The sequence below is a fragment of the Vulpes vulpes genome, chromosome 13 (assembly GCF_048418805.1).
Source record: "Vulpes vulpes isolate BD-2025 chromosome 13, VulVul3, whole genome shotgun sequence".
In the NCBI taxonomy this organism is placed as follows: Eukaryota; Metazoa; Chordata; class Mammalia; order Carnivora; family Canidae; genus Vulpes; species Vulpes vulpes.
The window spans coordinates 2,448,990-2,473,343 of record NC_132792.1 but is presented as its reverse complement, the minus strand read 5'-3'; the positions used below and the strand labels follow the sequence as shown (position 1 = coordinate 2,473,343).

Below are 24,354 nucleotides of genomic sequence, written 5' to 3'. Positions count from 1 at the left end.
GACAGGGCTGGGAACGGGGCTGTGCCCGCAGCTCCACCCAGGCCGCCGGCCCCACCACTCCCTGGCTGGGCTCACAGGGACTCAGCTCACCTCTTCCCAGTGGAGCCAGAGCACCAGACAGGGGCGGGAGGAGTGAAGGAGCTGGTGGGCCTGGTGCGCAGCGTGAACGCCGCTTCCTTCTGGGCTCCATCAGTCTGCTCGTTCCACCAGCAGGCACAACCCTGTGCGGAGCTCTGGGGTGGGGAGGACGGGGAGAGGGAGGACCCCAGCCATCCCTCCCCTTCATGTCCCTCTGCCCTAACTTCACGACACACTACTGCGGCGTGGAGTCCCCCACACTTGGTCCTTAGCGTTTGGTTCCCAAAGCCTCCTAGTCATGTGAGAAATGCTTATTTTGTCCCAGCTTGGGGATGGGGGGTCCACCAGCCCCAGATTCTCTTGAGTGTGCACTAAGGAACATGCCTCCAACCCCTGGATACTGCCACCTGCAGACTGAGGATCTTTCCAGAATCCAGGGACAAGGTCTAGAATGACCTGAGACCACACAGCACACGTCAACCACCCTACAGAATCCACCATCAAGGCGCCGGAGACACCCACATCTGAGCTGCCTCTTCCTGGGGAATGTTCCGAGTGAGCCATCCTCTTACACCCTGGGGCCTCTGGGGCATCCCCCACCCCAGAAAGCCCCTCTGATGTCACCCCTTCAGTGAAGCCTTCCCTGGCTGCCCTGCGCCCACAGCTTCCTCCTCTGAACCTCATGGACTCAATGGGATGCACTGAACCCTCAGCGGGCACAGCCACCCCCCAGGAGGCTGTGAAGCCCCGTGGAGGCCCCCTCCTTCCAGCTCAGACTCTCGGTGCCTTGCTGAATGCCCGAGCCAGAGCAGGTGCTCTGTGAGACAGCTGCGCAAACACGTGCAAGCCCCTGGGACTCTCTGGCATGACGTCAAGCCCAGAGCGGGGCCGGTCCCACCAGGGCGCTCTCGCATAGCACTCCCCTGCCCTAAACACCGCTGGCCCGTTCAGAATGGCATCTTCATGCCTCCGTAAGCTGTGCAATCTGATTTTGGCTTCCCGGACAGCCATGCCCCGTGCTGAGCTGGTGAGTCTGGGACGCTCCTCACGCCTGGGGAGGACAGGCAGGCATGAGGATGTGTCACGAACATAAACCTCGATGCTGGCTAGGAGCCTGTGATCCAAGACACTTCGGGGAGGCGGCCTTTCCTCACCCTCAATCCATACCTGGTTGCTGAAGCCCCGGGAGGGGGAAGGGGCTAGGACGGCCGTGGTCCCTGTCTCCCTGGCAAGACCTTTCTGAGCTCTGCGAGCCTAACACCCCATATGCCGTGGGCTGTCCACCCGCCAGGTGGTAAAGCCCCCTGGGGCCCCCGTCAGTGGGCCGAAGCCCTGCGCAGGGTGCACCGAGGGCCAGGGTGGCCGCCACGAAAAGGATATGATTCTCCAGTGGACGTCCAGCTTGCTGTCGATCTCCAGGCCGCGGGCTTCCTGCCTCTCTTCCTCCAGCTGCTGCGGATTTGCAAACTGTCCCTTCTCCCCAGGGGATTCTGGGAAACTCTCAAAGTTGAACTTGTCCACTTGGATGGCCATTCTAAGAGAAGGGGGAAACAGCAGAGAATTAATCAGCAGGGCAGTGTCTTCTGCTGGCTGTTGGAGAAGCTGCACGTGCCAGCGTGAGGCCGTATAATGAATCATCGTCAGTAATTCATAACGGGTTCACTCCAAGAAGAGGAAATAATAGACTCCCAGGGCAGCACTGGCCTCGGAGCTGGTTCAACACACAGTCTAGAGCTGGAGACACAGCCAGAGATCCCAACCTCAGAGAAGATTCACCCACCCTCAGAGAAAATGACATTTCTGGACCAGGATGAGGCAGACAGGACACAAAAAGTGGAAAAGGGGAGTGGACTAGAGTCATTTAACCCTGGGGACCCCAAATGCCCCCTCAGCAGCGCCCATCCTGTCACCTCCTGCTTCACCCTTGGCCGCATGTCTCGCTCCCACCCGTCCCCTCCTGGCCCCCGCACCCAAAACCTTGTACGTGACACCCTCCCCTTGAGGTTCCTGCTCAACTATCACATCCTCTACGAAGCCTTCCCGCCTGCTGGCTGTATCCAGCCCTCTCCACCTTCCGGCAGCTTCCAGAACACACCAGGCTCTTCCTGCCTTAGCCTTAGCGCCCACTGCTCCCCTGAGGCTCCATTCTGGAGGCTGGAGCTTTAGGAAGGTCCCCCCGCTTCCCCTCACCCCAGCTCCGTAACACCATGAATCTCTGACATGGTGTGTATCGTAAACACCGTAAACACCTGTTTGTGGGCTTCAGTGTCTGGATTCTACTAGAATGGAGCTCCCTGGGGGTGGAGGTATGCGTGGCCGCACCACGGCTTCCTGGGCCTGGATAACGCCTGGCAGGCCACAGCAATGCAGCCAACAACTCCCTGAACAAACGAACAAGTGACCTGGAGGCCAATGCTCACCTCTGCCCCCGTCTCGCAGCTGCCTCACCTCTGTACCTGGTCCTTGTTCCACTGCGCCCCCTGACCCTATGGGACCTGGCCTGAGGACAGCCCACAGCACACGGGTGCTCTGATCGGCTGCTCACAGCGGCCTCCACTCCCCACCGTGACCCTCATGTCGGCAGAGGCTATCTCACTGCTGCTTGAAGCCCTGCTTCTTGGCACAGAAACGAGCATACAGGAGGTACTTGGTAAAGGTGTGGCACATGGATGGATGAAACGAGAGGGAGGAGGTTGCTTCCAGCGAGGCGCCCAAAATTCTGGCTCCGACCGAAACACAGAGAGTCAGTGAGTCAGGGGATCGGAGCAGACGTGCTGCATCATCGCACACTGCCTCGGCCCAAACCTTCAGCCAAGCCCCACATGCTCTAAGGGGCCTTTGGGGCCATTCCCTGGAACAAGCAGGAGGGACTGCTGTTCAGTGCAGGGGGTATGTGTAGAAGGCTGAACCCCCACGGGGAGATCCTGAGAACCCTGGCAGCTGGAGGAAGCTCCTGAGCGGCCAATAAACACGGCCTTCACCGGGAGGAGATCGGAGCTCCGCTGCCCTGGAGAATGAGAGCCTCATGTGTCAGCAGAGAACACATGGCATTTGGTAGCAAGAACTCTGTCTGAAAGCTACAGTGGCTCTCCTTTCTTTCTTTTTTTTTTGTTTTTGAAGATTTATTTATTTATTTATTCATGATAGACATAGAGAGAGAGAGAGAGGCAGAGACACAGGAGGAGAGAGAAGCAGGCTCTATGCCAGGAGCCCGACGTGGGACTCAATCCCAGGACCCCAGGACCGCGCCCCGGGCCAAAGGCAGGCACTAAACCGCTGAGCCACCCAGGGATCCCTGCCTCTCCTTTCTGACTCGAAAAGTAGACAGGCTTCCTGAAAAAGGTGGGAAAATAGCAAAAAAGCATAAAAAAGAAAAACAGGATTCAGTCCTACACTCTAATTGTGATACCTTACTTCTAGAATCTTTTTCTAAGTATTTGTATTTAAATGTAGTTTATATGAGTATATATATCTGTAAGCGACCATATGCCTCGCTTTATTCATGTGCACACACGTAAATATATGCTTACACTACGCTACACCTTGTTTTACTTTCAGTGCACTCTGACCACTTTCACATCACCAAAAATCAGTCTGCAGGGTGTCCTGCCACGCGGCCATGCCACACTTACTTAACAATCTCCCTACTTTCAGACTCTCAAGTATTCTCCAATTTTAAAAAAATTACATCTGTATCTTTGGGGTAAATCCCCAGCAGTGCAAAGATACAGATGCAATGAAACACCGGGACACCTGCACCCCAGTGTTCACAGCAGCAATGTCCACAATAGCCAAACTGTGGGAGGAGCCTCAGTGTCCATCGAAAGACGAATGGATAAAGAAGATGTGGTCTGTGTATACAGTGGAATATTCCTCAGCCGTAAGCAACGACAAATACCCACCATTTGCTTCAACATGGATGGAACTGGAGGGTATGATGCTGAGTGAAGTAAGTCAATCAGAGAAGGACAAACATTATATGGTCTCATTCATTTGGGGAATATAAAAAATAGTGAAAGGGAATAAAGGGGAAAGGAGAAAAAATGAGTGGGAAATATCAGAAAGGGAGACAGAACATGAGAGACTCCTAACTCTGGGAAACGAACTAGGGGTGGAAGGGGAGGTGGGCGGGGTTGGGGGTGACTGGGTGATGGGCACTGAGGGGGGGCACTTGACGGGATGGGCACTGGGTGTTATTCTGTATGTTGGCAAATTGAACACCAATAAAAAATAAATTTATAAAAAAAAATTACTCCTGACAAAAATCCTAAACATCTTTGTGCTTCAATTTCCCGTCTGCACTTGTGCTGTGTGTGGAGCCCGTGTCCAGGAGCAGGGACTGAGTCCAGGGCGGGGAAAGGTCAAGGCTGGCGGGTGGAGCGCGAGCTCCTTCTCAGAGAGGCTCTCACCGAGGCGCGTGCCCCGGGCAGGAGGCCGCTGCCCATGCCCTGCGCCCCGGCCAAGACCGGCCGTGATGGATTTTCAGAGGCAAACTGCTACCTCACTGATGTTTTAATTGGCAGGTCGGAATCGCTCCTGAGATTGAACATTCTTTCAGAAGCTTCATTAGCCATTTTTGGCACATACTTTGCTTCCCCTGCGAGGCGTCTATGTGTGCAGCAAGAGGGCATCGGATTTCCCACTCAGCCCCGGCTCTGCCCACGCCCCCGCTCAAAGGGGGCTGAAGCGAACGAGTGCTCTCTTCAAGCAAAAGGTCAGAATGTTCCCTAAGTTTCACTAAAAAGGCCAAATTCAGTTCATCACTTGATAGATAACCCAAAAACAACTAATAACTTCATCTTTGAAACGGGTCTGGAAACACTCCACAGACCAGGCTCTTCCTGTTGAACACGAAGGAGAGAAGCCACCCGGGACTCCACATCCTCAGGGTCGGGACACACACCGGACACTCTGGCCGCTGGGGTGAGATTTGTGTGATTTTCTGAAGGGCTTTTTTGGACAATTTCTGATCACGTAAGCATCAGACCCTATCACCTCCATAGGGACCCTATCCCTCGATGAAATTACAGTCAGGTGTGCCCGCAGCGCGGAAGGGGAAGGAAACACAACACGTGATGGACGCTTGCTATGCGCCACGCCTGGTGCTGAGAACTTCATACAAACATTCATCTGACCCTACAGCAAGCCTAAGGACGAGCGTGGTTCGCTCTCTTACACACGTGATGAGCTCTGTGAGCTTCAGCCACTGCCCCACATCAGGAGCCTGCCACGCAGACCCAGCACTACTGTTTTGTTTTCAGCTTCATCTGGCTCCCTCTTGCTCAGAGAGACCATCTAAAGGGAAGTCATCTTTTGCTCATGCTGTGTGCAGAGCTGGCATGGGACGCAGACCCAAGGACAGCCAAGCCCGCTGCCACGTGAGCACAATACCCCTCCAAAAATTGCCTGTGACATGCAATGCTGGTGAGCGTCCTGAAGGCAGCATCGCTCCTGTCCTACAGATGGTAATGCTGAGGTACAAGAAGCTGAGGAACCCACTGGGGTCAACCCAGCTCAAAATCCTAGAGCCAGAATTCCAAGTCCGGGGGCCAAGGGTTATTTTCCCAAGCCACAGGGAGCACCACTGGCCTTGACATCTCTATGTGGTCTCAGAGCACAGCCCGTAGGCATCACCATCCCCTCCATCATCCTCCCTTCTAGGACGGGGAAGACAACATGTGGCTGGTAACCTGTTCTCCTAGAGCTGAGTCTTGATGCACGAACTCTCTGCCTGCCAAGACCTGCTGCGTTACATGAAGCGGCACAGAGAACTAGCACCATCGGAGGGGACCTCTGCCTCGGTGTCCGGGCAGGTGCCTTTGCTCTGAGTCCAGCTATGTAATTGGCTTCAGCCATCATGGCTTTAGGCTGTTGCTCTCATCAGGAAGCCATGTAGATGGGGGACAGCTCTTAGGATCGGAGCAACTGGGGAGATGTGCACAGAAGCACCAAGGTGGCTGCAGGTAGAGGAGAGACAGCCCTGGGTTCAGAGCACGACCTGGAAACGCAGTTGGTGGTACCTAGAGGGATGGCTGAGGGCTCCCACATTCTCATGCAGGCACGGGGCCACCATCAGCAACAGATCAGCTTCACGCCCTGGACGACTTCACATCTACACCCTCAGCGAGCAAGCACTCTTCCTAACAAGGAAGCAACAAAACCCTAAGGAATCATGAGAGCCACGGGACTCCCATGAGCCTGTTGAGGATGACTTGCCGGGCACAGCCCTCCTCCCTCGGGTTTAAGCTCAAAACCACGTGAATCCTTTTTATCTGGGGTGAGGCCACACAAATCAGAGCGTATTTGTACAAACCTCCACACACAAAAAAAGTATCCAAAAAATAATTCAAAAACATGGCTGGTCCTCAGGCAAATCAGAAGCAAAACTGGAAAACATGATCTTCAGAAGCGATAAAGAAAATGACAGGAGAGTAGGTTCTGGGCACAGAACCCGAGGTGAGCGCACCTGCCCTCTGTGGGGCCCCTGGAGCCCAGCGGGCGGTGGCAGCGGCACGGCCTTCACTGGAGGCTCTTGTCAGCACAGAAATCATCCTTCACATGCCTTTCTGCCACGATGGCTCTGTTGTTTTTGTTGTTTGTTTCCATTTACTTAAAATTTTTTTCATTACGCTCTGTGGGTACTCACTGTGTGGTACACCTGAAGCTAGCTTAATATATGCCAATTATACTTCAATTAAAAATGCCCAGTAAATGGGCAGAGGGTGGAAGGACCTTTCTCTTGTCCAGCCATTGGCTGACCCAGCGGGCAATCTCTAGGGCTAGGCGGCCAGCTCTACGCCAGGGCCTTCTTAGTGGTCTGGGTGTCTTCCATGGACCCCTCACCCTCTCTAAACCCAACCTCGCCTCCTCGAGTGGGGAGAATGCCCATTGGCTCACTGGTCACTCAATGAGGAAGTCTAATGGCAGGTGTAAGTGTGCTTGGCATTTTGCCAGGGTTCACCTGAACTCGTTGAAGGGATCAGGCTTGAATCACAGATGTGGGGAGAGGCCCAGGCCCCACACGCATCTGCCAGGACAACACTCCTTCGGATCGTAGATCACGACATCCCAACATCAGCCCTGCACAAGGCTTGCCCAACTGCACAAACACTCATGGCACATTTCCTCCTGGAACATAATTCCACCTCACCAGGTCTCGCATGGTGTGCAGGACACTGCAGCTCAGATTCTCCTCTCTGACTGGGGCCAAACTCCACCTTGTGAAGGTTTTGTGTGATTAAATAAGATGGTAGACACAAAGTGGTCAGCCCAGCGCCCAGGACGCTAGCAGCCCTGGATAAATAGCAGATGTTGCCATGGAGCTTAATCCCGAGTCCCAGACGAAGAGCCCAAGGACCTGCACAGCCACAGAAATCACCTCCAGCCTCCTATGGAACGGCAGAGACTCTCCATTCAAATGCACTCGTGAGTCTCCCTGCAGCATCCGGGGAGTGCTCCCCGGCCCGCCCGCCAGACAGCCCCTACCACTACTCCATTCTGATCATCTTCGATGAGTTGGAGTTAAATAAAATTAATACTACTACTGAATGCCAATTTTCATGTTTAATTTTATGGCCGAATGTGACAATGATAGTCAAGAGTTGGCACTAGAAAAAGGTGCTGTGATTTTTGAAGAGTCTATATAAAAGCGGTGATTTTTAAAATATCGTATGATTCAGTCTTTGAACAGCTGATAACCTCACCAGGGAAGTCATAATGATGACATTTAAATACAAATCAAGGAGTCGGATTTAGGAGGACTATCCACATATAATTAAATTGAACTTTCATTGGGAGATAATTGATAGTTATAACACTGGTATTCTAAATTTATGTGCTGCATCACATGGGCGTCTGCTTGACTAGACCAGCCTATTCAGTTTGATAATGAAGTACAACCCAAGAGAAAGGAAGCAGTCAACCTTGAGGAGACATCCATCCTGACCGAGGAGGGGCCTTAAGCCACCAGAAAATGGCATGAACACTGACATCTGGATCACACCCAAAGAATGTAATTTTCTCCTTAAGCCCTCACAGATCAATTACAATGAAGAAAAACCCTCCCTTATTATTATTATTTTCTAAAGATTCATTTACTTTACAGAGGGGAAGAGAAATGTGTGTGGGGGGGAGACTCTCCAGCAGACTCCCCGCTGAGCTTGGAGCCCAACGCAGAGCTGGATGCCCAACCCCCCCGCCCCGCCACCTGAGATCACAACCCAAGCCGAAATCAAGAGTCAGATGCACAACCGACTGAGCCACCCAGGCACCCCCTTTCCTTCTTATTTTTAATTGAAGAGAAAAGATACACTGGATTCTAAAAATCAAAGCCCAGCACAATCCAATCAGAGCATCACCAGGGATTGTGCCCAGCACAGGCCACCTGGCTGCCATCAGCAGCCCTGAGAGGGGTTAAATCCATAGGTAGCAAAAATAATGTACCTGAGGTCACAGAGATGGCAAATGGGAGGTGGCAAGTTCCTGACCAGACCCGCAGAGACTGCAGCCTGGGGCAGGCGGTGATGGGAGGGGTCCAGAGAGGCATCCCCGCTCTCCCGAGCTCCAGGGACGCAGCTGCCGGGTGCTGGGAACTGAACACCGTCCACATGTTAACAGGGGCCTGACGCACCTGCAGCCAGGTGTCCGTGCTGCTTCGGGGCTCGAGGGCTGGATAGGTGTGGGCTCAGCTTACAGACAAGCCTGCGGTGGGGGTCAGTGTGCTCCATGCACAGGCTGGAAAGTCACTAGGACGCGCCCACGTCAGGTAGACAGAGGCCCAGGCTCTTTCAGCAGTAAAGTCCAGTCTCTGAGGTGTTTGGTTGGTCTGAATCTCACGTTCCTCATCGTAAACTGGAGGTGTTTGGGACCCACCTACCTCTCTGCTTTGGATTCTATGAGCTCGGGGAGGGCCGGGGCGGGGATTCAAGTGGGAGTCAGGTGACAGCGGCCTCTCACTGCCCAGACAGCTTCTCAGAAGAGTGACTATCTGGTCTGAACACCCTGGTTCCTTAAAGTCCAGCTGGTTCCACAGGAGAGCAGGACCAGTGAAGACACCCCCACATGGCACCGAGAAAGCTCCTGTAGACACACAATCTCATTCTATACTCAACACATCCATTTTACGGAGAGGTGAACTGAGCTCACAAGAGGAGAAAGAGCCCACCGCAGTCACCAGGTGTGAGGACGGAAGCCAGACCCTAAGCCCGCTCTCCTGCCCTCCACAGGGGACCTGTACTCACGGGGCTCACTGCCTTACACGCTGCCCCTGCCCACCTCGCCCCACCTTCCCCTTGCCCTGAAGACCCAGCCGGACACGGCCTTCTTGAGAGGTCTCCTGGCCCGCCCACCCCGCTTTCCAAGCCTCTGAGGCACCTAGCTGTGTCTGGCCTGGGATCACTGGCACCCATGCCCACCCCGCACCCAGGACGGGAGCAGGTCAAGCTGCTGCGCCTCCATGGGGCTGCACGGGCCCTGTGACTGCTGGTAAGGGGGTGGGTGCTGAACGGTCGAAGCTTGCACGGGCAGCCTCAGAAACACCCCTATGTGCAGACACTTCTTTCATAAACATGACACGTACATATTCTGTGTAAGAGGGCAAAAGTTGAAGTGACACTCCCAGGCTCAGAGACGTGGCCCCGGGCCCACGGCAGAGAAGCCAGGCTTACTGTGTTGCACATACGGGGCAGCCCCGTCTACCGTGGCCCCCATTCTTGGAAGCACAACCCCTGCGATTCCGTATATGAGCACGTATTCTAGGAGCTGTAAGGACATTCGTCAGCACAGACGACAGGACTCGGGAAGAGGAGAGACCCGCCCCACGTCATCGGGCTGCCAGCCACCCTCCTCTCTGCCCTGCAGGAAGCAGAGTGAGGGCCAGGCTCACTTGCCACTGGTTTCCCTGCCCCCGGCCTCCTGCGGAGGCAGCTTTCCACTCCTAACAGGGCCGGTTGCCCCTCCTGGATCCAGGTGGCCACGGGTCCAGAGAAGGCAGGAAGAAGCCAGGCCCGGTGCCTCCCACGGCCTCGGCAGTGCCACGTGAGGAGGCAGGAGTCCAGGTCAACAGACGGGAGTTCATGCCCTGACCCCACTCCTGATGAGGTGTGGGATCCAGGGCGGGTCACCTCACTGGGAGGCCCCACGTGGACAGAGGAGCACGGGCTCTGCAGCGACACTGACCCGAGTCCTAACCCGTCGTCTGTCACTGTGAGCTCTGCGGCCAGAGGCCAGTTACCGGAGTGTCCCCCGGCCTCGGTTTCTGCATCTGTAAAATGGATACCCTCCCTTGCAGTGTGAGTCAGGACTGTGGAGAATTGATTTGAACCCCTCTGGCATATAATTTGGGCTAAACATTTATAACTATTACTTTTCGGGGCAAGGAAAATGTTCTAAGACAGACTGTGGTGACGGCTGCACAGCTCTGTGACTGGCTAAAAAATCGCTGAGGGGTACACTCTAAATCTGCGAATTAGAGGCTTCGTGGATCGTATCTCAATAAGCCGTTATCAAAGATTACAGCTATTAGGGAGTCACTATACTAAAGATCAAATGGGAGAGCATTTAGGAAGACTTTGTGAAGCATAACAATGCCAGAGAAGCACGAGGTACTTCTGTTCACTCACCGTCCTGAGTTCACAAACCACATGTCACCGAGACGAGCGAGGAAGCCTGAGCCTCCCGCCATAGCCTCGGCCCCACGCAGGCCAGGCTGTTTGCTCCCATGGGGCCTCCTCCGCCTTGGCAGCCCCGGCCCAGATGGGCACTGGGAACCTCATACCAGACGAAGAGCCGCTCCATGGCTTCGGATTCTCGGGTTTGTGTCCCCTCTGCTTTCCGTGAGGCCCACGGGGAGCTCCGCGGCGGACAGCGCCGGGCCAGCGGGGGCCTGTCCTCTCCATGACGCATCAGAAATCATTCCCCAGTTTCCCCCGGTTGGCTCGTCTCTAAGGACAGGCTTTGGGTCCTTCTCCAACACTCTTCACAGACTACTCCGGAGAAATTTGCTCTACGATTAAAATAATTCTCCGACTCCTGGCTGGTTTTCTGCTAGTCTCCTCGAGTCTCAAACAGCTGGTTCTGCCTGGGTCTGCCTCCACTCAGCTGCTCCTTCGGGCCAGTCCCTGAGCTCTGCCCCGGCCTGGCCAGGAAGGAAAATTGTCCCACCAAGCGGCTGGGAGCAGCACATGAGCTCATTGAGGTGCCTGGGCCATGGCACACAGCTGGTGCATAATCAGCGTTGGCTCTCTCCTGCTCTTTGAACTGTAGCAGAAAATAAGCCATGTCGGCAATTCTCCGCCTTCTGTGGCTGAGAGTCTGGGTCATGCTCTGCTTTTTGCAAAGGTCACACTGAGCTCAGGGAGGGCGGCAAGAGGTGGCCTTGGCAGCTGCAAGTGGCATGAGAACAAAACCTCTTCCCAGCCGCTTCTAAATTCGCTTGGGTGTTCTGCTGGATTCAAAGAGGGGGGTCAAGAGCAACAGTGTGACGGTCACAGAGCCTGCGTTCCCTCTGTCGCTCTGGCCTCCTGACTCTACAGCTGTGGGTGCCACAGCGGGCTCCTCAGCCAGGGGGCAGCTCCTGCCACACTGACCAGGATTGGGCCTCCCGGTGCAGCTGCAGGACAGGGATGGCTCCCGTAGACCACAGACCAAGGGTCACCTGACTAGCGCTCCCTGAGGCTCCACCAGCTAACGTGTGAGGGGCAGACATGGCATTAGTCACACTGTGGCTCATACAAGGATGCCACCCAGGGGCACCCCGAGGGCAGGAGCCTGGAGCACCCATCCCTGGGGTAAGCTGGACGGTATTCAGAGGGCGGCTGTCATGCTGGTGGCCCCAAACGCAGCACATGGGGCCAGAAGGGGGATGAGCACAGGTCCACCCACTCTGGGAGACACAGGCAAACTGTTAGGTTTGTGATGGAGACTGAGGGTGCTATGACGCAGGGATGCTCAGGACGCTGCCACAGTGTGGGAACGGGATGGCTAATCTGGCCCAAGCAATGTCCGGGAGGGCTGGAAAGAAACACTGGCTGAGCTGGGGCATACAAGGCGGAGAGGGCCCCAGCATCCCTTGCAGAGAGCTGATGTGACAGGGCAGGAGAGCTAGCAAGGGAACCTGCAATGCCAACACAACAGGACCCAGGGAACTGGAAAGGGACAGAGCCAGAGAGGTCAGCAGGGGCAGAACAAGGAGGCCCTCATAGCCTCATTAGGGAATGTGCATATCTCCTCCGCTCCGCCCCACCGGGCAGGAGACCCACGCTGAGAAGACAGGGAAGGCTGGTTTTCAGGAGAGGAAGTCGAAACAGGTAACACAGAAACGCAGCAGCCGGAAGGGGAAAGAACACTTGCTGAGAATTTGCGACGACCTCCCATGTAATCCCAGGAACAGGTTTTACTATCTTCCCAGAGCAATCAAGGACACTGAGGCCAGGCAAGGACCAGCTGCAAGCGTCCTCCTGCAGGGCCCAGTAGCGCACGGTGGCCAGTGGGGGTGGCCAGAGGCCCCCCACCTGCACCCAGGAGCATCCACAGCGAGGCACCAGCTCCTCCCTCCAGTCCAGGTGACAGGTGGGACACTCCCCAGCAGCCAGAGCCCAGGGCCCAGGTCTAAGACTCCAAGGTGAGAAAGCAGCCCTCCCGGGTAGGGTCGGGTGCATCACTAAAGACCACAGGACACAGGGCTGTGAGAGAATGACCAGAAGGGGGAGGGCTCCGGGAGCAGAGGCAGAGCCGGGATGCTCGCCTGCACAACCCCAGGCCCAGAGAAACAGAGAGGAGGAGAGAGGAAAAAGGAACATCTCTGGCAGTTTTTTCCCCTGGTACGTCGCCAAAGAAAGCTTGCAAGAGAAATACATGGAAATATTTTTGACATCTGGATTTAAGACAGACCGTGGCGGTTTCCCTCATCAAGCTAATCAGAAGCAAAAGAACCAACAGCGTTAAATGACCCTAAAATAGCTTCTGTAGAGCAGCTACAGATGGATCAGATGGGGAAACCGATCAGAACACAGGGTAGGGATCCTGCTACACCACCCATTTCAAAGGTAAATGAAAATATACTGAACGTGCCAAAGGACATGTTTCAATTATCCTCCCTGGAAATAAAGATTCCCTTGAATAAAAATGTTCCTGTTAAATGGAGCTGAACCTATAAAAATCACCGTGTGGTTTTCAGCCCTTTGGGACAGAAATCTTCCTATGTTCAGACACATATTCCCCTACCTTGCACGGGACGTGTGCCTTGGGAATGGGGGCTCTTGGTAGGGTCCACACCTGTGCAGCGTGTCTGCACCTGTGCAGTGGGCCCCTTACCAAGGACTTCCTCACGGGCCAGGTTCCCGCCAGGATGTCCATCATCTCACTAGCAGCCCAGGTGATAAGTGTCGTCATAGAAGGGTCTGAATCCTACAGAAGAGAAGGCTGGGACTCGGGCCACAGAGTAGCATGTGTGGGGATTGGGGGCAGAGGAGCCGGGGCACGGCGTGCATCCAGGGGAGCCAAATCTCCTCGCATCACAGGGATGCCCAGAAAGGATCACAGGTGGCCTGGCAGACGCCAACCAGGCCCCAGGGCAGGGCCCAGAAGCACATGAGTCACCTCTGCGGACTCTATTCTCTTGCCAGAAGCCAGTGTTCTCGCTCACGCTGTGCCTCAGGAGTGTCCTGAACACTGAGCCTCAAGTCTGTCACCTGTAAAATGAGCACATTACCTGTCGAAAAAGAGGTGATCTGTGGATTAACTAGGACAGTGAATGCTTAATAAGAAAGCCCTTTTTTTTTTTTAAATAAGAAAGCTTTTTTTAGGAGTTCTAGCTCTTTTATTACTATTGTCACTACAGCTGTACTTTGCACTGGCACCTCGAACTCAATGTATCCCAAACCAGACACATGCTCCGCCCGAGCCTGCTGTCCTCTGGCCCTTCTCACTCTACAGCACTCCTGCTTGGCCTGACGACTCCTTCCCCTTTGCCCCCCAGGTCTAGGCAGATGCCAGGCTATACAGACTTGCCCCTGCCTCCTCCCCACACCCCAAGCCAGGCCTCCTGCCTCCTTCCACGTGGGCTGCCTGCCAGCCCCGTCCCCCTCTCCCAGAGCCCTCTACCCTGTACCCAGGAGACGGGACACCATGTATACAAATGCCCTGGATCTAAAGGGCTCCTGCTTGCCTACGGTGGGGGTGGCAATGCATAAGACAAGTGGATGTAGATCCTAGAGGATCTCCGGTACTACTAGGTGGTTTCCTAGAGCTTCCAGTGCTTTCTTTAGACAAAGGGGCCAAGGAGGTTTTGCAGAAGGGAGGCAGTGGTCATCCCTGTGCTTGCAGAAGGAACCAGATGGAAAGCTAGAGAGGGAGGGCATCACCAGCGACAAGGCCAGTTGAAGCCTAGTCCAGTGGCCGTGGCCCAGATCCAGATGAGAGCTGCCATCAGAAAAATGAAGTTCCCAAGCTATGGGATTCTCAAAGGGACTGACAAACCACAAATTGTCTCAGTATCATCTGTGTATAAAGCAGCATTTCTGTGGCCATCAACAAACAGCAGAAACACAGACTATCTTTACAGAACACAGATGTAGAATTAAGGGAGATTCCTTTAGCAAATAAAAATTAGAACACATTTTCTAAATGCCAAAATTCTTTCCAAGAGGCAAAAGTGCCAGGGAGGAACGAACTTTTTAAAATAGAAACCCCTGGGCAGCCCCAGTGGCGCAGCAGTTTAGCGCTGTCTGCAGCCCGGGGCATGATCCTGGAGACCCGGGATTGAGTCCCGCGTCGGGCTCCCTGCATGGAGCCTGCTTCTCCCTCTGCCTGTGTCTCTGCCTCTCTCTCTCTCTCTCTGTGTCTCTATGAATAAATAAAATCTTTAAAGATAAAAATAAAAAACAAAAAATAAAAAATTAAAATAGGAACCCCTAACAGATATGTGGCTCTCATCTGGCCAGGCCCAGCCGGGTCTGTGAGCAGAGGTCAGCGGGATGCTGGGTGGCCCAGCCCAGCCTGAACCAGGTGCACGTGTCTGGGGAAGCTGCGAGCAGGCCAGGTAGTCACAGGGACAGGGCAGGGCAGGACCTGGACACCTCAGAATGATGCCAGGAGTATAATGTGGCCCTGGGTGCAGCACGCAGCCCCAGAAGGGCCTCGGCATGGGGTGGCACCCTCAGGGTCACATGCTGCATTAACGGAGAGGGTTGGAGAGGCCAGATGAACACAGGCACTAGCGAGGAGGCAGGGGCAGGGATCCTGGTAAAGACCCTGGCCCAGAACCCAGGTGGGAGGAAAAACAAGTGAGGGCCTTAATTAGCCCTATTTCCATAAGTGGCTATTCTGGTAAAGTCCTTGGTTAGGACCCCACTAGAGGCGTCACTAAGACAGCAGCAACACATCCCGATAAACCCACCCTGAGTTGAAACTACACGTACACACCCAACCTACCGACCCCCGTGGCTGCGCCGCGCCTGCCTTCACCATGCCCACAGCACTCACGGGAGCCGACAGGTCGGCAACACCACCCAGCACAAAGCCTGTTACAATCAGGGGTTGACCATCTCATGTAACATATGGAACCCCACAGGCAAAGAGGCAGGACGGCTGTGTGGGCACAGAATGGCTTACGGTGTGTCCACCGTTGGCCCACGTGATTGCTGGCTGACTGGGAGCTGCGGCCGCTGTCCCCACCCTGCGCCATGAGGGAGGGCCATCCTGCACATCACTAGCCTGGGAGAAGGTCCACATTCCAAATACCCAGTACGGTTTCTACTGCATGTGCATCCCTTCTGCATGATTGCATGGTCGAAAAATCTAAGTCAAATGGTCACGAGGTGGGGAAGGATCTGGACCAGCCTCCACCTGCTGCCTGGCACCGATGAAATGGCTCCAAGGACCTTCTCCACAGCCTGTGCAAGCGCCGCAGAGCTGCCCTGGAGTCCAACAGCCTCCTGCCATGGGCACACCACGGCCCGCCATACCCACACTTCCACACCACGCCACGCCACACTCATGCCCACGCAGCACTCTGCTGACCGGCCCACCCTCACCTGGCTGAGTCACCTTCTAACCACCTCCTCCCTCACCCTCTGTGCTTCTAGCAGTTTCTCTGAAAAGTGTCTACTGAGAAGATCAGATCTGAGTGCCTATTTCTCCCCATGTGATGAGCAGAGACCTATCTGTCCTCACCTTCCTGGCACAAGGCACGGTGCCTGACACGTGGGTGCTGATGAAAATGCTGGCTCAACTAAGAGGAGCCCAGAAGTCTTTTTATGGCTGGAGCACCGTCCCCCCAGACAGAAGCACTCAGTACGGAGCTAACTGGTATCGAGACCATGAAATGCCCCCATCTTGTTAACAAAGTGCCTCAATCATACTAAATCAGTTGCCGTTAGTTAATTAAAAAAAAAAAAGTGCTGCTTCATATAATTTCATATTTAATTGATTCTAAGTTAAATCTCTTATTCCCCACATTAAATGAGGAAAACACACAGGAACAGGAAACAGATGTCCCTGCACAAACTTGAAAGGTGCACGCCAAGCTTGGGGACAGGGGCATGGCCAGGGTGCACCGAGCCCTGAGCTCAGTGCAGGGTGATGAATGGAGCTCTCGGGGCTGCAGAGACGAGGAAACCTGGGTTTGCATCCTAGCTCCACCTCAGTGTCAGTATCGTCTTGGGTAAATCATTTGGCCTTCTGGAGCATTTTCTTGCTATAAAAAAAAAGGATGATGATGCCAGCCGCAGAGTGCAGTAGTGAGTTTTTAAAAAGCCACAAGCCATGCAGTGTGAGTCTATACTCAAGCGGCGGTGGTAGCTGGCATCACTTCCCACCATCCAAAACATCCACCTTGGCACTTAATCCAGCCACAGGGAGACAGGAACTCAGGGGGCCACACAAAATAAAAGCTCCTTAGGAAGGCGTCCAAAGGGCCCCCATCGCCTGGGCCCCTGCACCTTCAGGCCTCAGCTGTCATGACTCACACACACACATGCGGGCACACACACGCACACTCACACCAGTCCCAAGGGACAGCCTCCTGCTGGGGACTTCAGCATGTCAGGAGGCTGGGCCTTGGCTCATGCCTTAGGGACCTGCTTTGTAAGGCCGCTCTGTCCTGTCTCCGACTCCCACCCCGTGAGAACCACATCCTTGCTACACTGAACACTAACTAGTGGTTTGTGCCTGTGTTAACGTAGCGGTTTCCTACACGCCTGCTTCACCCCTCCCCATCCACTGGACCATGAATTCTACAGAACGAGGAAACTCTATCTTATTCCTCCCTTACAGACCTGGAGCTTAAATGTTCAACAAGTGTTTGCTGAATGAATCAGTGAAAGCTGCTTTTGATAACCGAATGATCCTAATGCAGCTGGGGCGGGGGGGGGGGGGTGTCAGCCTTGTCCTGTGTAGCTGCAGAGGCCAGAACACAGGGAGGAAGCCCACACCGAGCCCTCTGAGCCCGAGCGCAGCCCCCTTCACCCCCACTGACTACAAAGTCCAGACCGACACAGAAACAGCCCCCTGAGCTCTGGGGGGTGAACGCAAGCAGGAGGGCATAGGGAGGAGTCGCACATGACCAGCCCCTGACACAGGGGTGGCCTCCCCTAGTTCCTCTCACTGTCCCCAGGGTGAGCCTGGGATACACCAGGGCTGCAACGCTGATGGAAAATCAGGAAAAGGGGACCCAGAAGTGCCAGGACATGTGTGTGTGGGGAGGCAATGCATGAGAGCAGAGGGCCAGTCCCTGAGCCAACACAGCAAAGGCTCACCTCCAACATGCACATATACGTTTCAGATTCACCTCTGAGTTGTGTGTGCACAGGATGGATCCCCATCAGCACAGCAAGGACGTGGAGAGCTGACGTGAGATTGGAACCACATGTGCAAACACCCCAGCCTGACCCCGAGGGCACGGGGTAGCACAGACCCAGGGTGTGCCGAGGCCAGCTCACGCCAGGCCACAGGAGCCAACTGTTGGCATCTCCCCTCATCGCTGCATTCAGTGGTGCTGCGCTGGTAGCTTGAAATTGGCCACATGGAAGTATGTGCACCACATAGGATGACAAATGGCTATTAAAGATTTCCAGGTCACAAGTGGACAGACCCAAACCGACAGAGCAGAGGCTTGGGGAACAGAGCTGGGGGAGCTAAGATCTTGATCTGCACCCAAAAGGGGGGAGACAGAATTTACAATCGGAGCCTAACGAGGCAGGCTGCCTGCCAAAACCAGCCGTCAGTGTCTCCGGAGGCTTATAAAAAGTAACACTCAGAGTCAGAGTCTACAAAAAATGACATTCGCCATGTCCCAATACAATTTAAAATAACTGCCAGGCAAAAAGCCCCAGGAAAATGCGACCAATTCTCAAGAACCAACGGAGCCAACCCCAAGCTCATCGAAATGCAGGTACTATCAAAGGCTTTATGGGGGCTATTGTAACTGCACACCCTGGGATAAAAGAAAACACATTTGGAAGGAATGAAAAAAAATAAGAATTTACAGTAAAGAAACAGAAAATATTCTTGAAACGAGGCAAAAGGAAATTCTGTTCCTTAAGAATAAAATTTTTGAGAAACCTCGCAAAATGAGTTCAACAGAACAGAAATGACAGGAAATTAAGTGAACTTGAAGACCAAGCTCACAAAAAAAATACTGATAAACCAGACCTCTCCAAAATTTAAAACTTTAGAAACTCCTCACCACACGTGCTTCCAACAGGAGACTCGTGCCCAGAACTCCCTGAGAGCATAACGAACAGCCCGACCAAAAATGGGCAGAAGATCAAAACAGATGCTTCACAGCACAAGGTGCGTGAACGGGCAGCACCGTGTGAGCGGTCACGGAGAAGCCACCCGGCATCTGCAGTCACCGGCAAGTGCGTGTCCAGACCAGAGACACACAGCCCGGCTGCACCCAGGACTGGCCACGACGTGCAGGCAGGGCTGCTGGGGTCGGAAGGATCCTGGGGGCCGGGGGAGCTTGGCGCGTCCCCGGACAGTCATGCGCGGACCTGTCGTACGAGCCCGTGAGCCGCTCCTGGCATTTCCAAGAGAAATGAACACAGGAGTCTCTCCAAGACTCGCACGTGAACGGTCACAGCAGCTTTATCTGTAATAGTGAAACAGGAGAAAGAGCCCAAATATCCAACAGGTGAGCGAGTTCATAAATAGTAGCACATCCTTGAAACAGAATGCCGGGCGGCGGTGAGAGAGAGAACCCCACGACGTTCCAACGAGGAGGGCGCAGCTCGGAAGCGTGGGCACGCGTGGCGCTGAAGGACTCCTGTGTCTAAGGCCGGCTGACCAGGTGGTGGACTTTCAAGCTGTGCAGCGTGAACGTCTCAGTCCAGAACCACTCCCTGGGTTCCTCCAGGATGCGGGCTCTTCACCCCCTGACAAACGGGTGGCTTCCAGAGTCAGAGACACCCGGGCTTGAACCCTGCCCTGGCAAGTGACTGTGATCCTCCAAGTGGATCTCCTTGTGGGTGAAGTGGAGGCGGCCGGAGTGTCTGCCTCCCATCAGGGCGCTGTGTTTCGTGAACCAGTGGCCAGGCAGCATGTCCGGTGTGGCTGTCACTTGTCCTGGGCCCCTCGACCACATGCCAGGCTTTGCCACTCTCATGACTCCACACGATGCCCGTCCCCCGCCTCCTGGCGCAGATGCACCATAGTAGTTCTCATTAGTGGGCAAGGACCCGATTCCTCCTCGGATCCCCCAAGTCCTGTATGCAGCCTGTTCGGGGGGCTCGTATGCTGTACCTCTCTGGGAAACGGCAGGCTCCCTGGGAAGAGGCACGCACCGTCTTCTGTGCCCCAGCAATCCCTAATGCTTCACACCCCCGACGATGACGTGTGCAGGTGTGGGGAGGGGTGGTGACAGACCTGTTACACACTCTGACGACAACTGTATCTTGTGGCGAATTTGTGACCAGCCAGGACTTAGTGAAATCGGTAATTGTCATTAGTTCAAAATGTAAAGTGATTCTCTTAAAAAATACAATTAATGAGCAATCCTCTAACCTTTAGCTTTTAGATGTTTTCTTGGCGCTTTCCCTAACAGAAATCTCACAGGTAGGGACCGTGTCTCTCACGTTCTAGACACGGACATCTCCAAGGCTGCGCAGAGCGTAACACGTGTACGTGAACAAATGAATATATTTAAAACTTAGAGCCACCAAAATAAAAGTCTGTTCAATTTTAGTTAGGACAAACACCTTCAAATAATTTAATGACACAGCCATTCTCACAAATAGTGCTGCCCAGGGGTGCCTGGGTGGCTCAGTGGTTGAGTCTCTGCCTTTGGCTCAGGGCGGGATCCGGTCCCAGGATCAAGTCCCACATGGGGCTCCCTGCATGGGGCCTGCTTCTCCCTCTGCCTGTGTCTCTGCCTCTCTGTGTTTCTCACGAATAAATAAATAAAATCGTCAAAAAACAAAACAAAAGAGTGCTGGCCTGAGACTTGCAAAAAAAATACCCAAAAGTGGCTTAGCCCTCTCCATCCTTGGCAACCACTTGCTCCAGGCCATGCCTGCTTCTCTCTCCCCACAGGCAGGGTTCCTCGGCTCTCAGGATGATAATCCTGCACCTCTTCTGAGGCCATGCTCCTATGTGTGTCCTACGACCTCGGGACACGGAGCCATGGCCTGACTCTTGAGCCTGGGTGGCATGGGACCCCCAGCAAGGCAGCGCGGAGTTCCACGCAGGGGTTTGAGAACAGGCTGACCCAGGGAAGCAACTGCCTGTCCAGCCTGGAGCTCTTCGCTTCTCATGTGACACGCTGCCAAAGGCGAGTGACAGCCATCTCGCAGGGAAAAGTGCCTGGGCCTGCGAGCAGCGCTCAGCACACAGAAGGCCGCGGAAGTCTCCAACAGATGCTGTGACTGGACTCTGCTGTTTCTCTAAAGCTCTCCGTGACGTACAGGTGCCAGAGAGAAAACACTTAGCACCACGGATGGCACATAACAGCTGTTGGACAAGCACAGCCGACCCGCAGATGACACACAATGTGGGCCAGAGCAACAGCTAAACGCGCCCTAAACCATTCTCTCCGGCAAACCTCAACCACGGCTGGATAGGTGGACGGGCGGCCCAGATCACGCCGGAAAACAAGGGCGTCCGTGACTGGTCCAAGCTTCCAATCGAGCTCCTCTTCTGCATCCAGGATGGTGAGCACCCCTCAGGCCTTTAAGGAGACAGTGCTATTTATAGCCTCCTTTCCAGCTAAGACGTTAAAAGGACAAAAAAGGGAATAGTGACAAGATTAATATTCACAGACAAGTTGAATCTTTCTAGACCTGTCAAATCCAGCAGGAGACATTCCACATCTGGCCCCTGGAAGAAGAAATTCGTGCAAAGAGACTTCATTTTCGAGTAGTTGTAGTGACTGGCAGTCCCCTGGAGGCCCAGACTTCCCAAGTGAGGCTCAGAAGAGGAAGGCGGAGGGAAGGAGGCCGCACGGGGTCATCACCCCGGGGAAATCACAACTGGGACGTGGTGAGCGCTCGCCGCATAGACACACGCAGGAGGTCGTGGACTCTTCACGACCCTGTGGTGGCCCCCTTCACACACGCAGAAACTGAGGCACGGCAGGCTAGGCTGGCTCCCAGGTGCCAGGCTGCTCCAGGAGGGTAAGGGCGGGAGCACGTGGGCCGCTGCATCCCCATCTTGACCACGGTGAGCGTGAGACCACAGGAGGGACGAGCTAGCAGAACACTGCCCGGTACTGACACCTGTGCCCTGGGACGTCCCCTGCAACCCCCCAACCCCTCGGGAGCCAGGTGAGAACACCCCACCTCACAGAGGAGGCAACAGGAGATAGAGGAGGCCACCCCTGAGGCAAATACGGAAACTGGCAGTTGTCAAACGCGTCTTACGGTGGGACCCCCGCGATTCGAATCCCAGAGGGGGAGCAGCGCTCTTCCAGAGTCCTGCGTGCGCCCCGAACACGTGGCTAAGCCGGCTGCCTGCAGAAGCTGTCGTTGGCGTCTGGAGGTCTATGGTGACGGGGACACAGGTCCAACACACCCGAGCCCGGCTCCAGGCCCCAGCCTGCGCCCGGTGCCCAAGAGCTTGGTGGCGCTGATGTCAAGCGTGTGGGTGGCCTGGCGGCAGCCCCCCAGCCTCCAGGACGGGGCCTGCGGCTGCTGGGCCTGGCACAGGGCAGCCACCCAGGAGGTGAGAGGGGTGCAGGCCCCCCTCGCAGAGCCAGGCCCGGGGCCTCAGGGTGACACACCCCTGGGGAGCCAGCCTGAGGGACTGCGTGTGGGTGGGCCACTTCTCTCCGTGCCGCATGCACAGGCCACGGTCGGCTGCTCTGCCTCTGGAACGGGCCGGGTGTGCGGGGCAGGCCCCCAGAGCCTCGCCGACCTCTGGGAGCACGACGGGAGCACGCTGCCGAGCTCTGCTCCACTCTGCCGACAGTGGGGCGCGGCGCTGCCACAGCATAACCCAGCAGAGAACAACCCGCTCTCGTCCTGGAAGGCCCTCGCACCCTGCTACAGCACACACACGCCTCGAGGCCTCGCTCCACGGCCACCTCTTCCAGAAGCCTCCCAGGATTCCTTGGCCGAGACCCATCTTGCTCTCTTCAAGACCTCCAGCCCCTTACCTGTCTACCTGTGGACTTTATTACTTTGTCCCTTGCATGACGGTTCTCAGGGCCCACTTCTCCAGCCGTGGGGTAACTTCCCTGAAGACAGGCCACAGGTAATGACGCCCTGACGCGTGTTCTAAAACAGGTAACTGCATAAGCAAGATGTCTTCCACGTTTAAGACACGGACTGGTTATTAAGTGCATCAGTGCTGCGTCCAAACCGCCAAGTGAACTGTATTACAAGCGGCAGCCATACACCGAGGGGCTAACTTCTCCCGCGGGAGCAATGCGTGCCTTCTGTTAATCCACTTAGAGTAACGTAGGGTAAGTAGAGCAACTAGTTACAAACTGTCGGGTGCCAGAGCCAAGCAGGGTGCTGGTGCCCACAGAGGCCACATGGAACAACAGGGCTGGAGTCCCAAGCCCCCCACGTGGCCTCCCTTGGGCGCCCCGGCCCCAGCAGGACAGTCCCCGCTGATGCCCCGGCCTCTGCGCCTGTGTCCGGGCCTCCCTGCCGAGGACCACGGGCAGCCAGCAGTCCACACTCTCCAGGCTCACACACACACCGGATCCTGGGCCCTGTCCTGGTTTCTGTTCTCCCTGTAGTAAGCTGCGTCCTAAGGCCACAATCAGTTTTCCACGTGAACCTGTTTCAACATTAATTTCCCCCAAGAGAGCAGCCTTGAGAGACCGAGGATATGAATTCGAGATCCGCCTCGCTTGCTGTGCGAGCACAAGGGAATCACCTAACCTCTCTGAATCCTAACTTCTTTATCTGCAAAACCGCGATAATCATGCCTTGAAGGTTAAGGTCAAGGTGAGAAATAATCTGCTCTATCTCGTGGCTGCTAGTAGGTGCCACCTGCTATCTTAGAACTCCACCTGCTGTGACAGCATCCTGCCCATATTTCTCCATCCTTGGCTGACAGCAAATGACAGAAGTGGCCGTGAGGAGTTACCCTCAGCAGAATTCACACTTGAGAACAAAGTCAGCTAACGAGACTGAGCCCTGCCACTGCTCTCACTCATCACACACAGTTTTCCGCGTGTGGACACTGTGCTGTCACTGTTTTAGGTGAGGGCAGCCGAGTCCCTGACGTTAAGGACCCCCTGGGCCCCTCTGAGAGGGACGAGAACAGAGTGACCATGACGTGGCCTGAGTCTGCACAGGCTGCTCAGTCACGGTGCTCGGTGGTGACAGTGTGCACAGAAACCGCAAGTCTGGGCTCTGCGGGCGTCGCTCGCGCAGCCTCTCAGACCATGCACCATGAGCTGACGTCCTGGTACCATCGCAGAGGTGCCCACAGCACAGACGGGGATTTCCATTTCGTGGCCAGCGACCAGAGTCACTGCTCCTAAAATGCTAAGTGGCTCCCCTTTCCTTGTCCTCCACCCACAGGAAACAGACTCTGGTCCTGCCGAGGAGCCTCCGGGCTGAGCATGGGGTGGAAGGCCTGTCCCCTGCTGCAGCGAGTGGACATGCTGGACACAACCCCGAGGGCCCTCTGGCGAGTTTCCACACAGACAGGGCACAGCTCCGACAGGACATGGAGTCGCTGACACTGGGGTCTGGAAGCCTGGCCCTGCCCAGGAGTGCTGTGACCCTGGTTAGACCAGTGGACTGTTCTGAGGTTTTGCTCTCTCCACCCATGAAATGGGGACGACAATGCCTAATACGCTGGCTGCCGTGAGAACGAGGTGAC

The 24,354-nt window shown here is 55.1% G+C and overlaps 1 protein-coding gene across 7 annotated transcripts in view; it reads right to left on the bottom strand.

The window, feature by feature from the left end:
* The window catches only part of TRAPPC9 (trafficking protein particle complex subunit 9), a 541,182-nt gene that overhangs the window by 122,568 nt on the left and 394,260 nt on the right, over nt 1-24,354 (bottom strand). For 5 of the 7 annotated variants that reach the window (XM_072733818.1, XM_025985035.2, XM_072733822.1 and 2 more), the window contains one exon: nt 1,459-1,612. In XM_072733818.1, the coding sequence (XP_072589919.1) occupies nt 1,459-1,612 (154 nt within the window). The remainder of the gene's footprint in view (nt 1-1,458; nt 1,613-24,354) is intronic. The other 2 variants (XM_072733819.1, XM_072733820.1) reach the window with 1 other exon arrangement.